The sequence below is a fragment of the Rhincodon typus genome, chromosome 5, assembly GCF_021869965.1.
Source record: "Rhincodon typus isolate 14 chromosome 5, sRhiTyp1.1, whole genome shotgun sequence".
NCBI lineage: Eukaryota > Metazoa > Chordata > Chondrichthyes > Orectolobiformes > Rhincodontidae > Rhincodon > Rhincodon typus.
In genome coordinates, this window is record NC_063336.1 from 13,186,726 (window position 1) to 13,207,039 (window position 20,314).

Consider the following 20,314-nt stretch of genomic DNA (forward strand, 5'->3'; position numbering starts at 1 on the left):
CCTTGTTATCTCAAGCTTTTCATGTATGATTTTCCATTTGCAAATCCATTCAGGTTATACTAATAAGACCACTTTTGTGCAAGTTTGTATTTGTCACATTTTTATGATAAATTCTAGCATTTTCTCTATTACTGATTTAAAGCTGACAGTTATCTTTGTCTTTTTGATATAATTCCACATTCAAGACATACTTGATGTTCAGAGATAGCAAAGTGTGGAGCTGGAGGAACACAGCAGGCCAGGTAGCATCAGAGGAACAGGAAAGCTGAAGTTTCTGGTCGGGACCCTTCTTCAGAAATTTTTTCCAGCATCTGCAGTTCTTGCTATCTCATACTTGATGTTCAGCTTTATTTCTCCTGTCTTTCTCACTCATAGCTTTTCCACTTTCTGTTACCAACTTTTACTGTCTTCCGATTTGGGTTATCCCCAGGTTCCTAGACCCCAGCCAAGGTAGCAAGAAGCTGAATGTTGGGTGCCCTGTCTTCACTCTCTTTGCTTTATTGTGGGCTATTTTCTCCTAGAATAAGACTAAAGGAGGGATTGCATGCGCTGGACATGGCTTGTGCTTGTAGGGCAAATGTGATGCGATGTGCTGTGTGAGTGAGTATATAGCACAGAAAGATTAGTAAGTTAGAAGGGTGGAAAAGGGGATGGTGCTGTGCATCAAAGCAAGTGATGGAAGATGTATGCAATAGTGAGATTGGTAGACCATGAACCTTGATGGGAGGTGAGTACAGTAGCAGAGTGTGAGTGTGCATGTGTGTCTCTGTGTGGTAGCAAATAGACTATGGTGGGACTTAACCTTGAGAAGTTTTGCGTGGCATTTTTGAATGGTTCTGTGGACCGTTGACACCGCTGTGCCCCAGCTGAAAACCTCAACCGGGACCAACACTGTTTGATGTCGCGGTTTCCTCTTCCAGTCCTGCATGAAGATGAAAACCCTTCGCCTCCAGGTCCCTGTTTCGAGGCAGGGTGCCAATTTTGCCTTATTTGACAAGTCCAGGGAAAATGCTATGAACCATGAAGGTCAGCTCCGGACTCCCGGAGCTGGACCTGGTGCGTAACTGCCTTTTAAATATGGCCAAGAATTCCACAGTGTCCCAACACTGACAGGTATTTCTACCTGTGGTCAGGGGAAGAATGTGACAAGTGAACTGCCACGAGGATGTAGTGGAAAGTTAGGCGAATTTGGGTAGAAGGCATGAGAAAGCCTGTTAGGCCTCATGGAGAGAAACAATCCATGTAACTCGCCAAAACTGATACTTAGCCAATTTCGGTTCAAATTCAGTCAATTAACTTTGTTTCTCTCCATAGATGCTGCCTATGCTCCTGAGTATTTCTGGCATTTTCAGTTTCTGTCATGTTAAACATTCTCTTGTCTTCCCCAGGGTGGGTCAGAATTACATGAAATTTTGTAACTAGTCCAACAGGTCTGTCCCAATGATTATGAAACCCATCACCTTATTCTTTAATTTTTTTTTCTCCCTAGTGTACTTATCCACTTTGTACTTATCTAGTTTTGACTTGAATGCCTCTTTGGCTCAGGCCTACTATTCTTCTATTAGCAATGATGAAACGTGGAGAAAAATATTAGGGCACTGCCTTGCTACAGAGTGACTGCTGCATCATGTGCCTGCATTCAGTGCAGAGAGGTGTGGTTATAGCTTGTATTAGCGAGATAACACAGCCTGGTTCAGCTTGGGAATGGGCAGATACACATAGCTCCCTAATTCAATACCATTTGGCATGATGTTTACATTCGTGTTCGACTAGCCAAGGCTAGTTGTTATGGCAAATGGGAAAAATATTGATCTGACATTTGGCCTGATTGTACGTTGTTATCCCAGAGCTTTGTGTTCTAATGAGTTGCATTGCTTTGACCTGAATTTACATCCTGTGGATAGTGAGGTGGAAAGCTCTTCAATTCTCAAGCATGAGCAAAGTGCAACTCGAATACTAAATTTACAAAAATAAATGCTCCCATGCGTGTACATAAATGCAAGCACGCATGCACACATACATACATACACCTTTTCTTCCCACATCATGCAAACTGCTGATCCCAAATCCATCAGTCACCTGAGGACACTTGATTGTCAAGAGAAAAACCAGAAATACTTATTGTCCAACAACCTGGGTTAAGACCAACATATGTCTGTGCACCCCAATTTAAAATTGTCCTGCAGGCAATTCAGTGCATATCACATTAACAGAAATACTGCTGTAGGAGCTACTCTTGCAGAGAGAGGTTAGCTTCGATCCCTGTGGGAAAGGTTTTTTAATGGTGTAAAACTGTTCCCTCTCCCCTTGATATTTAACAGCATTTTCAACTACTACAGTGGTATTTTCACAGTCCCAGAATAGCTGCTAGCTGATAATGTATGTATTCTGACCTGACTGTTTTATATGCTAGCTGATGCAATTTGCATAAAGTATGTCTGAGTCAAGTAAATCACTTGTTTATTTCCTGGAGTTAGCTTACCCAATAATACTTACTGCCTTTTATTCCAGGATCCAGTGATAATAAATGAAACAAGCTAGAGAGAGTGAGTGGGACCTGTCCCTGTTTCACTTGCTTTGGAAGGGTGTTAGAGGAATTGAGCTGATTATAATCCAATTGGACCAGACTAATTATTAAAGCTTGACACTGCTTCATTTTCCCCATGGATACATTTAGGAGGTGTTGTTTCTGTTTTCTTGAGGGAGTAGGACATTGGAAATATTTGTGTTCGCTGATGCCCAGTGTGTTTTGAGGTATTGAATAGGAATACATTGACTTGCTTTGATCAAAAGTTGGCAGCCCTGGTAATCATTTGTGGTGTCAGTTCTTCTTAACTTCATTTTATGTGCAATACGTTCTGTTTGCAAGTTTTGTGTGCATTCCAGTAGAAACATTATTTTGTTTCTGTCAGTGAAATGAACAGTCTTCAAAATAGAGACAACAAAGGGTTTATAATGTTGCGGTCCATCAAACAGAATGCCAGAGTTTCAGTCCACTTAGACCAAATAAATGGTTAGGGAGGTAATGAAATTGATGGGAAAAGTATGGAGTTTTTGTCAGCTTAAAAATAAAATGCTTTGGTCTTTCCCAATGTTCAGTTGTACAAGCTTTTGATATCTGTAATTTAACTTTGGATAGGCAATCTGACAGCACAGTCATGGGACTGAGGGCACACTAGTAAGTTAGTGGTTGAATTGATCATTCTTGTATTGTGTATTATAGTTTGCTGTATGCAGCAGTTGTGTACATAATAGTAACTGTACTTCATTAGGTATGTGATGCTTTTAAGTAAATTAAGAGTTGCAATTTATCACGAAAAACACTCTCTCATTTTTCTGTAGTGTGAGGTATGTAGCTGCGCATTGTTAATTAACATTGTAAAACCAGAACTTGAAAATATCTTCTTATCATTCCTTTTCTTTTCTTTATAGGTGAGGAGTTGGAATACGAGTATGATGAGCGTGGCTCTGGTACCTGGGTCTGTAGAGTCAGGTATAGTAGATATTATCTGGAAAAAAATTAAATGTTAAAGATACTACCTTTGTAGTTCTGACTTCACTGATAAATGTATAGAATGGCACTAGTATATGTCTGTCACTTTTGTCATTCTTTCCCCTATGGGGGCCAGACAATAGGGTATTAAACATGTATTCAATATCCAATATTTGCACTGTTCAGAATTGAAAGTTCAGAGGCTGGATAATTGTTAGACTTGTTATCCCATCTTTCTATCTTTTCAATCTTGCAAAGGTGCTAAAATTAATTCCAGTGTCCTCTATTCCATCCAGCCAAGATCAGTAAATTTTGCATTGACCAAGGATTAGAATTAAAACCTTCTTATTCAGTTATGGTTGGTTATTCATTAAGTGTTGTATAACCCTACAGCTTTCTTTATTTAAACTGAATGACTGTGATTTTGCACATTAGGCATGTTTTGAGTACAAGTAACTGGTCTTTTTAGCCCTAATTCCTGGTTTCTAATAGCTCTTCCAGTTGTTGAGATCAGTGCCAGAGTGACAATTAATTTGAGTCAGGAATTCAGAAACTGCAGGATCTATTCAGGCATTCAGATTTATTACTGTTTCTTGCCACTCTAAGAATCCATTCTTTTAATTTCGTACAGTCCTTAATCGCCTTTTTTGCTGGTTCTTGTGAAGTAATTGTAGGTAACTGCCTTTGTCTTTTATAGGCTCCCAGTGGAGGATGCTCTAGGAAGAGAACTTGCTGCAGAAGTGACGCACACTGGTAAAAAGAAAGAAGCCATGGTTCAGTGTTCATTGGAGGCTTGCAAGATACTAGATGCCAGAGGAGTTCTGCGCCTGGAAGCAGGTTTGTACGAACCAGACTACGCTTCTCCGCTCTGTTTCCAGTAAAATGATCTAAAATACATACTGTTAACAGTGGTTGTATGTCTGAATTTCAGCAAGTTACACCAGGGGTTAAAAGGGAAGTTAGTCAATAATAAAATCCATTTGTTGTCTTAACTGGTTGGTCCATCTCAAAAGTCAGCAACATTTCGGCTTCAGTTAAGACTCAATGAATTGCTGAAAGGACATTTCATAAAAGAACTGAGAAAAGATTGGAAATGAATTATATGCAAGATATTAGGACATCTGTTGTTGTGAACGTACCTAAAGGATTTTAAGCAAGCAGACTCAGTTCTTGCATTGATTGAGTAATCAAAGTTCAACATTAATGCTCAGGAACATCAAATTTTACAGTACAGATGGAGGCCATTAGACTCATTATGTCTTTGCCAGCTCTTTACATGAGCAATTCAAAAGTAGTCCCATTGCTCCTTTCTATAGCCTGTTTCTTCCCTTTTCCAAGTATGTATCAATATTTCCTTTAAAGATGCAGATGCTTCTGTTTCAATTACTCTCTGTGGCAATACATTCTATACTGCAGTAATGTTGCAGGCAGAAGCTTTCCCTAGTGCCCTTCCTCACTCACTTAGTAATCATTTTAAATTGATAATCCCTTGTCACTGACTCTCCAACCAGAAAAAATATGCCCTATTTGCTATTGACCCTTCATGATTCTTAAAATCTTTAATTAAATTTCCTCGTCCTTCTCTGTTCTGATCAAATGCTCTGAGATATCTTGAGGCTCTCTTCATCGCTGCAATTATCCTGATGATTCTTCACTCTGGACTCTCCAAAACTTGAATATTCTTTGCGTTACAAAACTTTCATAGTATACTATGGCTTGGCCAATATGTTTTACAAATTCATCATCATTTCTGTACTCTGATTGTATCCCGCTATTTATAAATCCTATGGCTTTATCAAACTGCGCTCATACTTTCAAGAAATTACAAGCTGAATCTTATGCTTTTTGGCTATGTCCAAGTTGCATTGAGTGTTTTTGGTGAATTTCTCACTGTGGGACTCATTACCTACCAATGGTGGGATGCTGTGACCGTGCAACGAGGCACTAAGTACTGAGAGAGCAAACTGGCATCCCTGAGTTGGATCTAGGTCCAGCCTGTGGGCAGGATACCTGACTCTGTGCTGAAAATGACCCTTCTGCAGCCTTTTAATGTTTATTTATGGTGTGCCCTGCAACGCAAGCCTGTGCTTCCAGAGCACAACCGTCAAGATGGTTGTGAACAGTTGGTTGGTTCCAGGTGCATGTGTTCATGGAGAAGGAGCATGTTTAGCTGGTGCCCATGGGTCATGCCTTGGAATGTCATTGCCTGGTGTACAAGGTCATTTGGAGCAAGCAGCAAACTGAATTCTCCAGTTCCTTGTCAAATTTTCTTGGCATCTATCTTGTTTGGTGAGTTTGGTAAGATGGAAAGCTGGATGTTAATGACATATATTGTCATGTTAACAAGGCTGCAAGAAATAATGATCGTCAATCGGCATCATGCCACTGCCTATGATAATCTCCCCACTCTATTTATGATAAGCATAAAAGATGGATTGGAATGATTTCAGCATCAAGACAGGCTTCGCTGCACTTGTCACCTGATCCTGTCAATGTGATCGGTCCTTCAATTTCGTTAACATTTTTCTCTTCTCTTCCTCCCTTTGGGGTCGTAGCTGACCTCAACTTGGTGCCCCTTGTAGTGATATAGACAAGGGCAGTAAATTGTTGCATGGAGCATTAAGAGCATAATTCTGCATGGTACTAATCCCAGTGTATCTGTATGGATTTAATAACACTGCTTTGTCATTTGGATAAGGCTGGCTGATACTCGCTTTTGTTAAATAGAAAACAGCGAAATTTATGCAAACAAACATTTTGCCAGGCAGTAAGTATTCTGGCAAGGTTGTCTGCCTAGGTGGTGTAATGTGACTGAGGTGTGGTCTTGGCTGCAGAATATAATTCTTCTGTACCTAAAGCTCTTGCAACAGACGCTGTTTGCTTTAAAGATGCTTTAAGTTACAATTAGTTCTCTTTATTTTTCTGCGGCCCAAGTAAATCTCCCATTGTTTACAGTGGCTTTAAATGTTGGAAGGGTTGTTTTGCACACTGCCTCTTCAGTAGTAGTGAGAGAAGCAGAACATTTTTCTTTTGGAAGGGAAAGGAGTTCAGACGAGCTGAATACATAAGTCTGGATACTGCTATCTTATGCAACTGAATTAAGGCAACTCTATTCTTTTGCTTCAGCACTTCAATCCTAAAGATAAAATTATGCCTGTATTTTTGTGGTTTTAAAGCTTCAATGCACAGGGCAGTAATTTATTCTGCTACTGTGGCAGACACAGACTATTAAACACATTTCTGTTCAACAATCTCTTTACCTGCACCATTTATTCTGGTGCCAGCACTGATGAATCTTATTTATGTCACACTTCACACCTGCCAGTGTCTCCCTTTTACACAGCTGTGACTTGAGATAAAAAAAGGACGGGTAGAAGAAAACAGAACAGAAACTCATGGGGAGATGGTGCACAGTGAAAGTGTCAGAAGACGAAATGAGCGAGTCACAGTTTGGAGAGTCTGGATGTATTAACTGGCATAGTGAGAATAAGTTGCATTCCATTGTGGGGTCATCAAGGTAAAGAAGAGTATACAAACACCACTTAAACTATACCAGAGTTACCTTGGCAGAACCAGCAACCTTGTTTATGGAAAATCTCTGGCTTTCATCTGATCGTGAGGATTATGATGGGTTGTTCATTGCTCAGGAACCTACTCATTCTTTTGGAAATTCACATAGTTTCATTCTACTTGCTATTTACCTTACCAGTATTAAAGGAGGTTCAAGGAGTGACTTTGTTTGATGTGATAATTTGCTGACATTCCTGACAGAGCTAATGCTTATTTTCTGCTGGTTCAACATAGAAAGCTAAGCACCTCCTAACTGAAATGTGAAAATGAGCCATCTGTACAACATCTGTGCTAAGGAGCAGAACATGTTCTGGTTCTGATCAACACATTGTCTGGTCTCAGGAGATTTTGGGGCAAACAAAAATATAAAAAACAGTATTATGTACTGAGAGTGTATTACCAGTAATTCCTAGCACCGTTCCCTATTAAAATCACCAAATTCGAAAAGCTGTTACCTGCGTGACCCATTTGAGACATTTTGACTGTGTAGTTAAGATCTGCAAAATGCTAGCAATTTTAAAAGCTTTTGCCTATAATTGCATTCACATTCTTCCAACAAAAGTTGAAAAGCGTTAAGAAATGGAAGTGCCTTCCTAGTTGGTCACTATCCAGACTAAATCTAAGTCGATTAAGCAATCCTTGCACGATTTTAGCCCACTGCCACACAAATCATGTTCAGCTGAGTAGTTTAACCTTGCATGTTTGTAGGATGAATTCCATATTCAGCAACTGGCTATTCTTCTGTCAATTTTTTTACATAAGTGATATACTAAGTAGGAGTCTAGAAACTTTTTTCATGTATTGTTCTATAAGTCCAAAGTGATGGATGAAACTTGCCATTATGCATTTGGCCATCAGTTTCTTGTAATAAAACACAACTATGTCACTTAGAATTGCTGATCTGAATCGTTCTGAGCAGATTCTTGGGTCCTTTACAGAGTGTTTTTTAACAAGAAAGGAGGAAATTCTTGACATTTCTCATTCTCACCCTACATGAACTGGCTAATCTTACAATTATCACAACAGCAACAATCTGCATTTACAATATTTATAATGTAGCAAAGTATTTCTGAGAACTTTGTATCTTAGTGGGAGGAAAGAGCAAGAGAGGATACTCAATAGAAATTGGCAGTAGTTTAGGAAGATGAGCATGGTGTGGACGAGACCGTAAAGCTGAGCTACATAAGGTAACGAACAAAGTTTTGAATTAGCCCGTTTGATTCAATGTATAGAAATGTCAGGAAGAAGAAATATCCATTCTGAATGGGTAAAACAGTAATAAAGCATTATCAGAACAGTCAAAATTGGTTCAAAAGAACTCTGGTTACTGCTTCAGATTCAATCAGTCTTTCTTTCTGAAGTGGTCATTGACCTTCTGTATATTTCTGGCACTGTTGTTGTTTTTTCAGATTTTCATTGTTCGTTTTTTTTCAGCTGTCTGTAAAAAGTCAAAACAAACTACTTATAAACTACCCCAGGATGAAAATAAGCAGATTAAACCTCCTACTAACGTCCATATCAGAAGGCTGTGAAAACATAATTTATGTGTTTCTTCATGTCTGGCTTTGAAACATTGCAGTGGATATCTAAGACGGTTACCTCAGAGCACAACAGGACCTTGATCAGATGGGCCGAGGAGTGGCAGACGGAGGTTAATCTAGATAAATGTGAGGAATTGCACTTTGGTAGGGTAAATCACGGCAGGACTTCTACATTTAATGGTAAGGTCCTGGGGAGTGTTACTGAACAAAGAAACCTTGGAGTGCAGGTTCATTGTTCCTTGAAAGTGGATTTGCAAGTAGACAGGGTAGTGAAGAAGGCGTTTGGAACGCTTGCCATTATTGGTCAGTGAATCGAGTATAGGAGTTGGGATGCCATGTTGAGGGTGTACATTGGTTAGCCACTTTTGGAATACTGTGTTGAAATCTCATCTCTGTGCTGTAGGAAAGATGTTGTGAAACTTGAAATCGAGTTCAGAAAAGGTTTACAATGATGTTGCCACGATTAGAGGATTTGAGCTATAGGGAGAGGCTGAATTGGCTGGGGCTACTTTCCCTGGAGAATCGGAGACTGAGAGGTGACCTTAAAGAACTTTGTGAAATCATGAGGGGCATAGATAGCGTGAGTAGACCAGGTCTTTTTCCCAGGGTGGAGGAGTCCAAAACTAGAGGGCATAAGTTTAAGGTGAGAGGTGCCAGATATAAAAGGGACCTAAGGGGCAACATTTTCATATAGAGGGTATTGGGTATATGGAATGAACTGCTAAAGGAAGTGGTGGAAGCTGGTACAATGACAGCATTTAACAGGTATCTAGATGGGTATATGAATAGGAAGAGTTTAGAGGGATATGGGCCAAATGTTGGCAAATGGGACTAGATTACTTTAGGATATTTGGTCAACATGGATGAGTTGGACCGAAGGATCTATTTCCATGCTGTACATCGCTATGACTGTACTTTATGCATATCCTGAATTATTTAACCAAACAGCATAGTTTTATACAATACTTCAGAATGATCTTATCCTAACAGTAAGAGTGGTCGTCCTCAAAGTTCCTTGGAGTGGATGCATTCAATGCTGTCTGTTTTAAGAAATTATTAACAAGTAATTATAAGGCAGTGTATTTAAGAAGCGCAATATTTTTGTTTTTTTTAATTCCTATGAATTAGTTTATTTCATTGTTTTCAATAAGTAATGCAGTATTGGATTGATGCTTTTAACAAGAGAAAAAGGGTCCTAAGATGCTACGTTTTAGCTACTTTATGTCTCAGAAGTATGAACAATACTTAAAGATTTGTGGAAGAAAATAGAGACCTGTGAAATGTAAATGCATTCTGAAAATCCCAAATACAGACTAAAGACATGAAGGGGTACCTGAAATTACAGGATCAAAAAAATCTTTCCAAGTGTCATCCAGGAAAGAAAATGTCAGTGTTTGTCCCATTTAATCAGATTGGATAAACTACAGAGATCTCTTCAAGAGGGCAAAGCAGAGAAGTGGTTGTTGGATGACGGATGTCACAGACTGATTGCAGATGGACCACAGTGGGTGTGAGGATGATGCCAGGCAGATGAGCGAAGCATACCATGACAGCAGATCCCCTGGCAAGAGTAACTTTCAGCAGCACTAGCTGATGCTGCACCTTCGATTGCTGATCTGTGCATGACCCTGGAGTGGGTGAAATTCAATAACTCAAACATAATGGTCATTGGTAGGAAATACCCAGGGTTAGAATGGGGTGGGCTATGTAGAAAGAATATGTAATAGATTGCAAGGAGACACAATCATGTTCCATCTCCTTAGGGCACTCACAGCCAGGTGTCATCAACTGATAGAATGTTGGATTTTCGGTTTAATATTGCACGCATTGGTTTTTGTTTGGGGAAAAGAAATAATATGAAAAAATCCTAACACATGAATGAATGTCCAGGAAAACTTGATTGCTCACGTTGTAGCCAAACCCAAATTTATTCTCCGTACCAGCTGGTGCCAACTATCTATCCGGTTCAGTCTCGAATTCTGTGCTGATGCTTTATTGTTGCACTGCCTGTTTGGATAATCCGTTTCATGTATTCCCCACCTGCCTAACATTTAAAGGTATTTGTCCACCTCTTTACTCATCTTAAATCCAGGTTCCAGTCTGCATTCTACATGAACTAACCCATCACATTGGATTAACCATTCAACCTGGATTATCCATTTTGATTCATTCTTTCAACCCTCTGTGTTGAAGCCTACACTCATCAATATTCAGTTTTGAAGTAATTTCAACCCCATAGGCTTTGTACAATGTGACAGTCAAACAATCTTGGAAGAATCACAGAATTGTTTCAGTGCAGAAGGAGCCCATTCAGCCCATTGTGAATGTCTGTTACCTAGTGCTTATCTTCTCCTTTTTCCCCATATCCCTGCAGACCATAATCATCCAATGCCCTCTTGAACACCCCTTCTGAGTCTGTATCCACCATATTTCCAGGCAGTGTATTCCATATCCAACTGCTCATAGTTTCATTTGCACATGAGCAAGATAATGTCTGTACTGCACAATCTGATATTTGTTTCCATTCTAACTTTTTGCCTTGTTTACCTAGTGCTTGGTTTATACCTTGCTATGTTAATCACCATATTTGGATTTGGTCAGGCATCATGCTTCAGGATTGATGAATTTAGCACCCCAGTGGAAAGGCCCTTGAAACATGTAATGATTTATCTCTCTTGGACAATAAGTTTCTAAGGCCTAGAACATTCTAAACCCAAGATGAGAGGAATAGCCATGTTGGTAATTATGGGCTTAATCTCCTAAACTTTATATACAGCCCTATATGCTACCACTCAATACCAACTGGTTGGAATGTTATTGCTGTATAACAGTATGGTGGCCCTTTGTTTCCTTTTGAGCTACCGATAGGCTGAATGGTGCTCCTGTGTACAGCAGAATCTCTATTATTGTTATCTAAAGTAACAACAATTTTCAGATGGAAGTACTAGTGGATGATACATCTCAGCCTACTCCAGAAGTTCCCAGCATCAAGGATCCCAGTCTTCAGTCAATTCAGTTTAATCCACGTGATATCAGGAAATGGTTGGAGGCACTGGATGCCGCAAGCACTATGAGCCCTGACAACATTTTAGTAAAAATACTGAAGACTTGTGCCCCAGACTTGCCTTGCCTTTAGCCAAAGTGTTCCAGTACGGCTACAACAGTAGCATCTACCCGACAATGAGGAAAATTGCCCAGGAATGACCTGTACACACAAAGCAGAGCAATCCAACTGAGCCAATTACTGGCCCATCAGTCTTTCTATTGTCAATAGTGTGACGGAAGGTGACATCAACAGTGCTATCAAGCAGCAGCTGGTCAGCAATAACCCACTTGATGACGTCCAGTTTGGGGTTCCACCAGGGCCACTCAACTCCTGACCTCATTACAGCTTTGGTTCAAGCATGGACAAAAGAGCTGAATTCCAGCAGTGAGGTGAGAATGATCGCCCTTGACATCAAGGCCACATTTGACCAGGCATGACATTAAGGAGCCCTAGCAAAAGTGGAGTCAATCGGAATCTGGGAAGAAACTCTTCGCTGGTTGGAGTCATGCATGACACTTAGTAAGATGATTGCAGTTGTTGGACGGCAGTCATCTCAGCTCCACAACATTTCTGCAGGAGTTACAGAGCCATACAGCATGGAAACAGGCCCGTCAGCCCAACTTGCCCAGGCCAACCAGATTTCCTAAACTGAACCAGTCCCGTTTTCCTGCATTTGGCCGATATCTCTCTAACCCTTTCTCAAATGTGTATCTGTCCAAATGCTTTTTAAGTGTCGTAATTGTACTTGCCTCAACCGCTTTCTCTGGCAGCTATTACCATACATGCACCACCCTTTGTGTGAAAAAGTTGCTGCTCCTGTCCTTCTTAAGTCTTTCCCCTTTCACCTTAAACCTGTGCCCTCTGGATTTGGAGATTCCCTACCCCGGGGAAAGGACATTGGCTCTTCACCATATCTATGCCCCTAGTGATTTTATAAACCTTTATAAGATCACCCCTCAGCCTTCTGCGCTCCAGAGAAAATGTTCCAGCCAATCTAGCCTGTCCTTACAACTGAAACCATCTCGGTAACATCCTTGTAAATCTTTTTTGCCTCCTTTCCAGTTAAATAAGTTCATGGTAGTTTCCTTCTCCCAGTCATCGTTAGCTGCTTCATCAATGAAATTGCCTCCATCATAACATCAGAAATAGTATTGTTCTCTGATGATTGCACAGTATTCAGCTCCACTCATGAATCCCCGGATACTGAAGTAGTTCATGTCCAATTGCAGCAAGATCTGCACAATTTTCAGGTTTAGGCTGAAATGTGGCAAGTAATACTTCCAGAGTCAGAAAAATACTAGGCAATGAGCATCGTTAATAAAAGATAATCTAACCATTGTCCTTGACGATCAATGGTGTTACTATCACTGAATCTCCCACTGTCAACATCTTGGGGGTTACCAGTGACCAGACACTGAGTTCGAACAGCCAGATAAATACTCTAGCTAAAACAGCTCAGAATCTAGGAACACTGCAGTAAGTAAATCTCTAGAGCCTGTGCACAATCCACACGGGACACAATTCTTGTTTTGGAATTCTCCCCACTTGCCTGGATGAGTGAGGCTCCAACAATGCTCAGGATGCTTGTCACCATCCAGGACAAGAAACCCACTTGATTGGGATCACATCCACAAACATCCACTCTCTCCATTCCCTGCTCAGTGGCAACAATATTGCCATCTACAGGTTGGACTGCAGAAATTCACCAAAGATTCTTAGACATGATCTTCCAAACCAAAACCACTGTCATCCAGAAAGACAAGTACAGCAAATACATGAGAACTCCACCACTTTCAGGTTCCCCTCAAGCAACTCACCACCCTGACTTGGAAAAGGATCACTGTTTCTTCAGTGTGCGTAGGTCAAAATCCTGGAATTTCCTCCCTAGTGGCATTATAAGTCTACCTACAGCTCATGGACTGAAGCAATTCAAGAAGGCAGCTCACACCACCTTTTCAAGAGCTACTAGGGACGCCCAATAAATGCTGACCCAGCCAGCAATACCCACGTCCCACAAGTGAATAATAAAATAAAAATCCATGCTCTCATTAACCACCCTGCTGATTACCTGTTGGATACTTTGTGGAATGCCACCTTTTGCACAATATTGCCCCATTTGATCATTCTGCTTGCTTCAGTAAATCACCATAGCAGACCAAAAAATAATGATTCTCATCTAATAGTACCGTAGTTTGATTCATTCTGTGTCAGGAGGGACAATTGGGGATTGTTCTGTCCAATGCATTATTGATCTTGAGTCATTCTTCCAATAATATATCACAGAATACAAATCAAGATATTTTCACTATTAACTCCCAACGAGTGAATGAAAGCTTTCTTCCATCAAGATAGATAACAGTGCTTCATCGTCGTTGAAATGGGTCAGGAGCCCTATGTTGTCCATACCAGGGAAGGATAGCAGATTTCCTTTACTAAAGGGGATTAATACACCAGATGGGTCTTTACGAAGGGTTTGAACCCATGACCCCAAATATTAGTCTGAGCTTCTGGACTATTAGACTGGTGGCATTGCCATTACGCCACTGTTGTCTTCTTGATATGAGCTATGTCATTGTACACTCATTTAGAATTGAAATGTTAGCATGATGTGCGCAATAAGGTTAGCGCACTATAAATGGGGAGACTTAGTGATGTTCAGCTGTCACCGCTCGAATGAGAGTCAGCAGAAACAACTGAACCGATGGACATTGCTCAGCACGGTGTAATCAGCAGAAAGGACTCTGGTATCCAATTTGCTGATGAACTGTTAGAGCCCTATTCAAAGACACTGCAGCACTACAACAGGCACACATTGACATAACATTTAGTGATATTGATTAGGAGGGAGGTACTTTCATCATTTGTTGAAAGGTCTGTAATTGTTTTTGTGTTCCAAAACTTAAACGGCCACCCCATTATTCCTCTTTAGTAAAGCCTGACTATTTCTTTCCTTACTAGTTTCTCGGAAACGGAAATCTAAAAACTGGGAAGCGGAGGACTTCTATGACAGTGATGAAGATACTTTCTTAGATCGGACAGGAGCTATTGAAAAGAAAAGGCTGAACCGAATGAAGAAGGCAGGAAAGGTAGAGGAGAAAGTGGAAACTTATGACTCATTGGTAAGAATTTTAAAGTTTTATTTTCAATTATATGCTCACTGTAGAAAGGACATAATTTTCTGGAGGATGTGCAGTCAAGGGTTCCTCGCGCAAAAGGATGTTTCCTATTTGGTAGGTGGGAAAAAAAGTACCATGGGAAACATTGCTCCCATGTTATATTGTACAGCTTTGGCACCGAGTTCATTGCAGCAATGGTGGAGACTTCTCTTGCGTTAATACACGAGATTATCCTGTTTGAAAAAGTAGGAAGACCTTCATTGATCTTGGTTCATTCATCCAGAAAGAGCTCCAATTCGCTCATCCACAGTATCTACATTACTCAAAACATTATGGGATGCTTTCTCCTTAACCCTCCATTGATTACTTTTAGCTTAAAGATATCATTCATAAATTTATTTATAAATTTATTTTTTGATATCAGTCATAGATTTACCTTTGAATAGTTTTAATGTGTTTTCTTGTTACCTGACTGTGAAGAGTAAGGAGAGGAAATATAAAGTGTACAACTTTAAAAGGGTTGCAGAAATGTGTTTTTGAGGGTGGCAGAACAAGCTAAAAAGATTGTTTTAAAGGATTTGAGGACCCTTGGCTTTATAAATAGAGGCCCAGAGTAGAAAATAATCTGGAATTAAAAGCGAGCCTCATGGTAACCACTGTCAATTGTCATAAAAACAGATTTGGTTCGTTAATGTCTTTCAGAGAATGAAGTTTGCCATCCTTCCCTGGTCTGACTGCGTATGACTTCTGACACAGACCAATGTGGTTGAATCTTAACTGTTTCTTGGAATGGCAATATGTGCTGCTTAACAAATAAAGAAAATGATGAAAGTAATTCAAAAGCGAGCATAAATCCAAGAAAACGATAATTATTCATATCAGTAGTTCTGTATGAACTTCTGTTTTAGAAATGTGCGGGAACCCCCTGCTAATGGACCTGCTAGCCTGGGCAGTGCTCAGTTAGCTAATCTTGACTATTTTTTAAATCAACCTGTCGGAGATACAAGTGAGACATCAAGCAGGTCTTTCAGACTGGAGGTAGAGCCACGACTACTGCGTAATATGAACCCCATAACTGACCTCGATGGTCTGCAATTAGAGAATGGAACATCAGTCTGGATTTCGGGTATTTTTCTTTAACCTACCCTGTCCAAGGATGTTATGACCCATCTCCAGTGCAGAAATCAACCTGTTCAGAGATATTTTGGCATACCTCTGAAGCAGCTGGAACTTGAACCCAGTCCTCCTGACTCAGAGGTAGAGAGATTACCATGGCACCACAAGGGTTTCCAGTCTGATTTTCATTTCTTTTTAAAACCTATTTTCTAATGAACTTGTTCAGAGATATTATTTCACACCTCTGGAACAGGTGGGACTTGAATCTGACCTCCTGTCTCAAAGTTGGGATATTACCACTGCACTACAAGAGCCCTTCAAACTCACTGCATCTCACATGGGACTTGAACCCACAGTCCAGTGGCTTATTCATTAGGCAACTGGGACTGTCAGTCTGGATTCCAATTCCTGGTTACTAACTAGCACCACCTGCTGGAGTTGTGCATGTACAAATGTTGGATGAAGGTAGAGATAACAAGGTGTAGAGCTGGATGAACACAGCAGGCCAAGCAGCATCAGAGGTGCAGGAAAGCTGACGTTTCAGGTCTGGACCCTTCTTCAGAAAATTGATGAATCGGCTGAAAGTAGTTTGTTTCTCAGTTTCAATTTCACCAGTTCCATCAGTTTGCTGTCCAGCCATATTTATACTAAACCATTACCTTGGTAGAGATATTGGAGCCTGTAGAACTAGAGAGGGGAGAGAAATTAATGGGGCAAGAAGGAGGCATTTCCAAATATTTATACTTAGAAATTATGAAGTGGCCTTAGGTTTGGCTCTGCTCACCAATGGTGGCAACAGGGATTCTTACAATCAGTGATAACTCTCAGTTTTCGTCTTTATACAAAACCGTCAGAAAGAATAATTAAGTATGTCTAGGTCTTTAAGAATTGAGCCTATAAAGGAACGACATCGATCTGAATCAATGCTCTAAATGTAATAATGGATTTTATCCCCACCAAATGTCAGGTTGATCAATTTAATGGTGCACCTGCCTCCAATTCAGCTAATTATGGCTAGAAATTGGGAAGTGGTAATAGTTGGTAGGGTATAGTGCCGAATTCATTAATAGTTAGTTGGGTTTAAGGAGTGGGGTGTTATGGTCCATTACAAGGAGAAGAGAAGAGCTACATTAGGTGGGAAGGGGCAGTTTTCAGCGTAAACTGCAGTCTTTGAAAATAGTTTTAAGAGGAACACTCCTGTTTGTCCAACTTCACAATCGAGTAATTTTATGCTCAAAAACATACCTTGTCATTTCTGCTGCATACCTATTCTTGGTGTTTGATTTTGAGCGATTGTGTTCTCCAACAAAATCATTCTGTGCTCATAAACACGTCTTTACCCCTATAGGTTGCCAAGTTAACAGAGGTGCAGAAAGAGCTTTCTGATGTTGAAGCCAAGCTGAAAATGTCTGGCAAAGGTAAATATTGACCACTGAATGATGACATACATAAGAATGAACCAGAACCACAGATTGTTGCTTTAGTGCTGTACTGAACTGCTACCAAGATTATAAACAAAATCTCCACCACCAGCCTTTTCCAGGTCAATAAAAGAGTTCAACTGAAATGTTGAGCTTGATGGAAAGTTTTGTTTTAGCATTGATGATAGAATAAATTTCAGCTATAACTTTAATAGCTATTGTATTTTGTCTGCTTGCCAGAATATCCAGGTGTTTCTACAATCTTACAGTTCACAAAATTTATGCAGTAATAGAATGTCAAATTCAAGAACTCATTGCAAAGAAAGCTAATGCTCAACTTGTCTAAATCACTTGAAGACTCCTTGCCAACTCCTCACAGATTGCAACCTTGGCTAATTTTGTGTTATCAGCAAACTTGGAAATGTTGTATTTATCCTAGTCATTTATATGTTGTGAATAAATCGGACTCAAGCACTGATGCTTGCAGAACTCCACTAGTCACTGCTGCCACTCAGAAAAAGACCCCTTTGTTCCTACTCTCTGCTTCTTGTCTGTAAGCCAATTCTTGATCCAAATTAATATATAAACTTCTATATCATGCACTTTATCTGCCCACTACCTCTTATGAAGGACCTTACCAAAAGACTTCTGAAAATTGAAATATACCACATCTACTGGTTTACCCTTATCTGTTCTACTGTTTACGTCACAAAAATGCCCAGTAGATTTGTAAAGCATGATTTGCCTTCCATGAAACCATCCTGGCTTTGCCCAATCCCTGCTATCACATTTTTTTTATAATAAACTCCAACATTTTCCCTATCACTAATGTTAGATTAATTGGTTTGTTATTCTCTGGTTTGTTTCAAAAACGTAAATTCATTAGCTACCATGGAGACATTTGAACCCATGTTTCCAGAGCATTAGTTTGGACCTCTAGATTACTGGTCCAATAATATTATCATTAACCCACCACTTCTTCCTAACTAATGAGAAACCAATTAACTTGTAAGTATTTAGTATTGAATTACATCTTTCAAATTGTTCCAAAGAAAGAATTGGGATGCAAGTCAAAACTGCAGCCATTTTTGCACAATAAGATCCCAAGGACGGTCATCTGATAATAACAATTTAATCCTATTTTGGTGGTGTTGGTTAATGGAGAAAAATATTACTGTTAAGTCTGGCACTGTGAAAAATCTGAATATAAAGAGCTAATGTTAAATGATTTCTGACCCTATGCGCTAATGATAATCCAACTTTTGCAGTCAGCCCCAGTGGCTGTCTCATACAGTCGTAAGCAAACCAATTGTAAGATTGTGGGACCTGCTAAAGTTGAAGGCTGGGAAGTTTCTTATTTAAAAGATCAAGTTTTCACCAAATGGTTCACACATGTTTCCAAGTTGAACTTTTCGGTGCAATGCTAAGAAAATAATTTATTCGTAGAGATATAATTATTCAAATAATATGTTAAGCAAACAAATGGGCGTGGGTTTAGGTGGATGTCACAGATTCTGTGGCTGTTTTTTTTAAGATGAGCAGAGGTTTCTTCCAGCACCTGGGCCAATATTCCTCCCTCAGTATCACCAAAGGCACTCTGGCTACTGTTAGTGAGAGTTTCTGTGTGCGGATGGACCACCGCTTGTGACTAAATTATGAAGGACTACATTTCAAAGTAAATCATTATCAGTAAAATACTTTACACGAGGAAGCACTTTGTAAATGTGAATCTTTTTAACTCTGTTGAAAAATAAAATCAGAAGGAAAGAACTTGCAGTTATATAGCACTTCTTGTACTTTCAGGATATCCCACAGTAATTCAGAATAGTCTAAAATGTTGTCACTTTGTAATAAGGTCAATATGAGGCAGCCAAATTGTTTTCAGCCATGTCCCATAAGCATCAATAATTTGTTTTAATGTGTTGGCTGAAAAGAAAAAAGATTGACTGGAGCAATTTCATAAAGAATCCCAGATCAAATGATGTTTATTAGTATTTCTTCACAGAATTATTTTTCTGTTGGGACTTCCTCTGTCAATTGCATCTCCTGTTATAATTTGGGCAGCAACAGAGCGGTTATGTTAAGCAAAAGTCAAAGAATTATAGAATTGGAAATCAGAAACAAAATCAGAAATTGCTGGAAAAGCTCAGCACGTCTGGCAGCATCTGTACAGAGAAAGCAGGGTTAATGTTTCAGGGCCAGTGACCCTTCTAGAGGGCATAGGTTTAAGGTGAGAGGGGAAAAATCTAATAAGGTCCTGAGGGGCAACTTTTCCACAGAGTGTGGTGTGTACATTGAGCGAACTGCCAGAGGAAGTGGTAGAGTTGAGTACAATTACGACATTTGAAAGACATTTAGACAGGTATATGAATAGGAAAGGTTTAGAGGGTTATGAGCCAAATGCAGACAAATACGTCTAGTTCAGTTTGGGAAACTTGGTTGGCATGGACAAGTTGGATCGAAGGGTCCGTGCTGTATGACCCTACACTGAGTTTTTCCAGAAATGTTCCATTTTGAGAACAATTATGTTGTTTAGATAAGATTAGCTTCATCATCCTTTTTCTTTTCTCAAATCTAAGATATGCATTTTTTTAAAGTACCTGAATTATAACCAAATGTATCATATTGATGCATTAAACCAAGATTTAAAGACATTGTTGGAGAAAAATGAGCGGGTACTTCCGAACTTTCTGGCAAGGATGTCCAAAAACCTAAGGGCATTGTGCATCAACCTATGCAACGTGGCTGCAACAGTTCAAGAAGGCAGCTCACCACCTTTTCAAGGGCAGCTAGGGACAAGCAGTAGTTGCTGGCTAGCCAGCGACACCACATCCCATGAGTGGATATAAAAGATCGCCTTGTGGTTCAATGGCTGACTCCCATCATAAAATCCAGCCCATAAGATCAGCAGTAGGCCTCAATCCTATCCCATTGTTTGGTGAGGCCATGATTGATTTGTACCTTGATTACTTTTATCCACCTTTTCTTCATTTGCCTTGAGATATCACTTG

The 20,314-nt window shown here is 39.8% G+C and overlaps 1 protein-coding gene across 2 annotated transcripts in view; it reads left to right on the forward strand.

Annotated features, from left to right (window-relative positions):
- The window catches only part of LOC109938951 (solute carrier family 4 member 1 adaptor protein), a 104,625-nt gene that overhangs the window by 33,943 nt on the left and 50,368 nt on the right, over nt 1-20,314 (forward strand). For both annotated transcript variants that reach the window (XM_048597412.1, XM_048597413.1), the window contains exons 5-8: nt 3,433-3,493; nt 4,191-4,330; nt 14,609-14,769; nt 17,231-17,300. In XM_048597412.1, the coding sequence (XP_048453369.1) occupies nt 3,433-3,493; nt 4,191-4,330; nt 14,609-14,769; nt 17,231-17,300 (432 nt within the window). The remainder of the gene's footprint in view (nt 1-3,432; nt 3,494-4,190; nt 4,331-14,608; nt 14,770-17,230; nt 17,301-20,314) is intronic.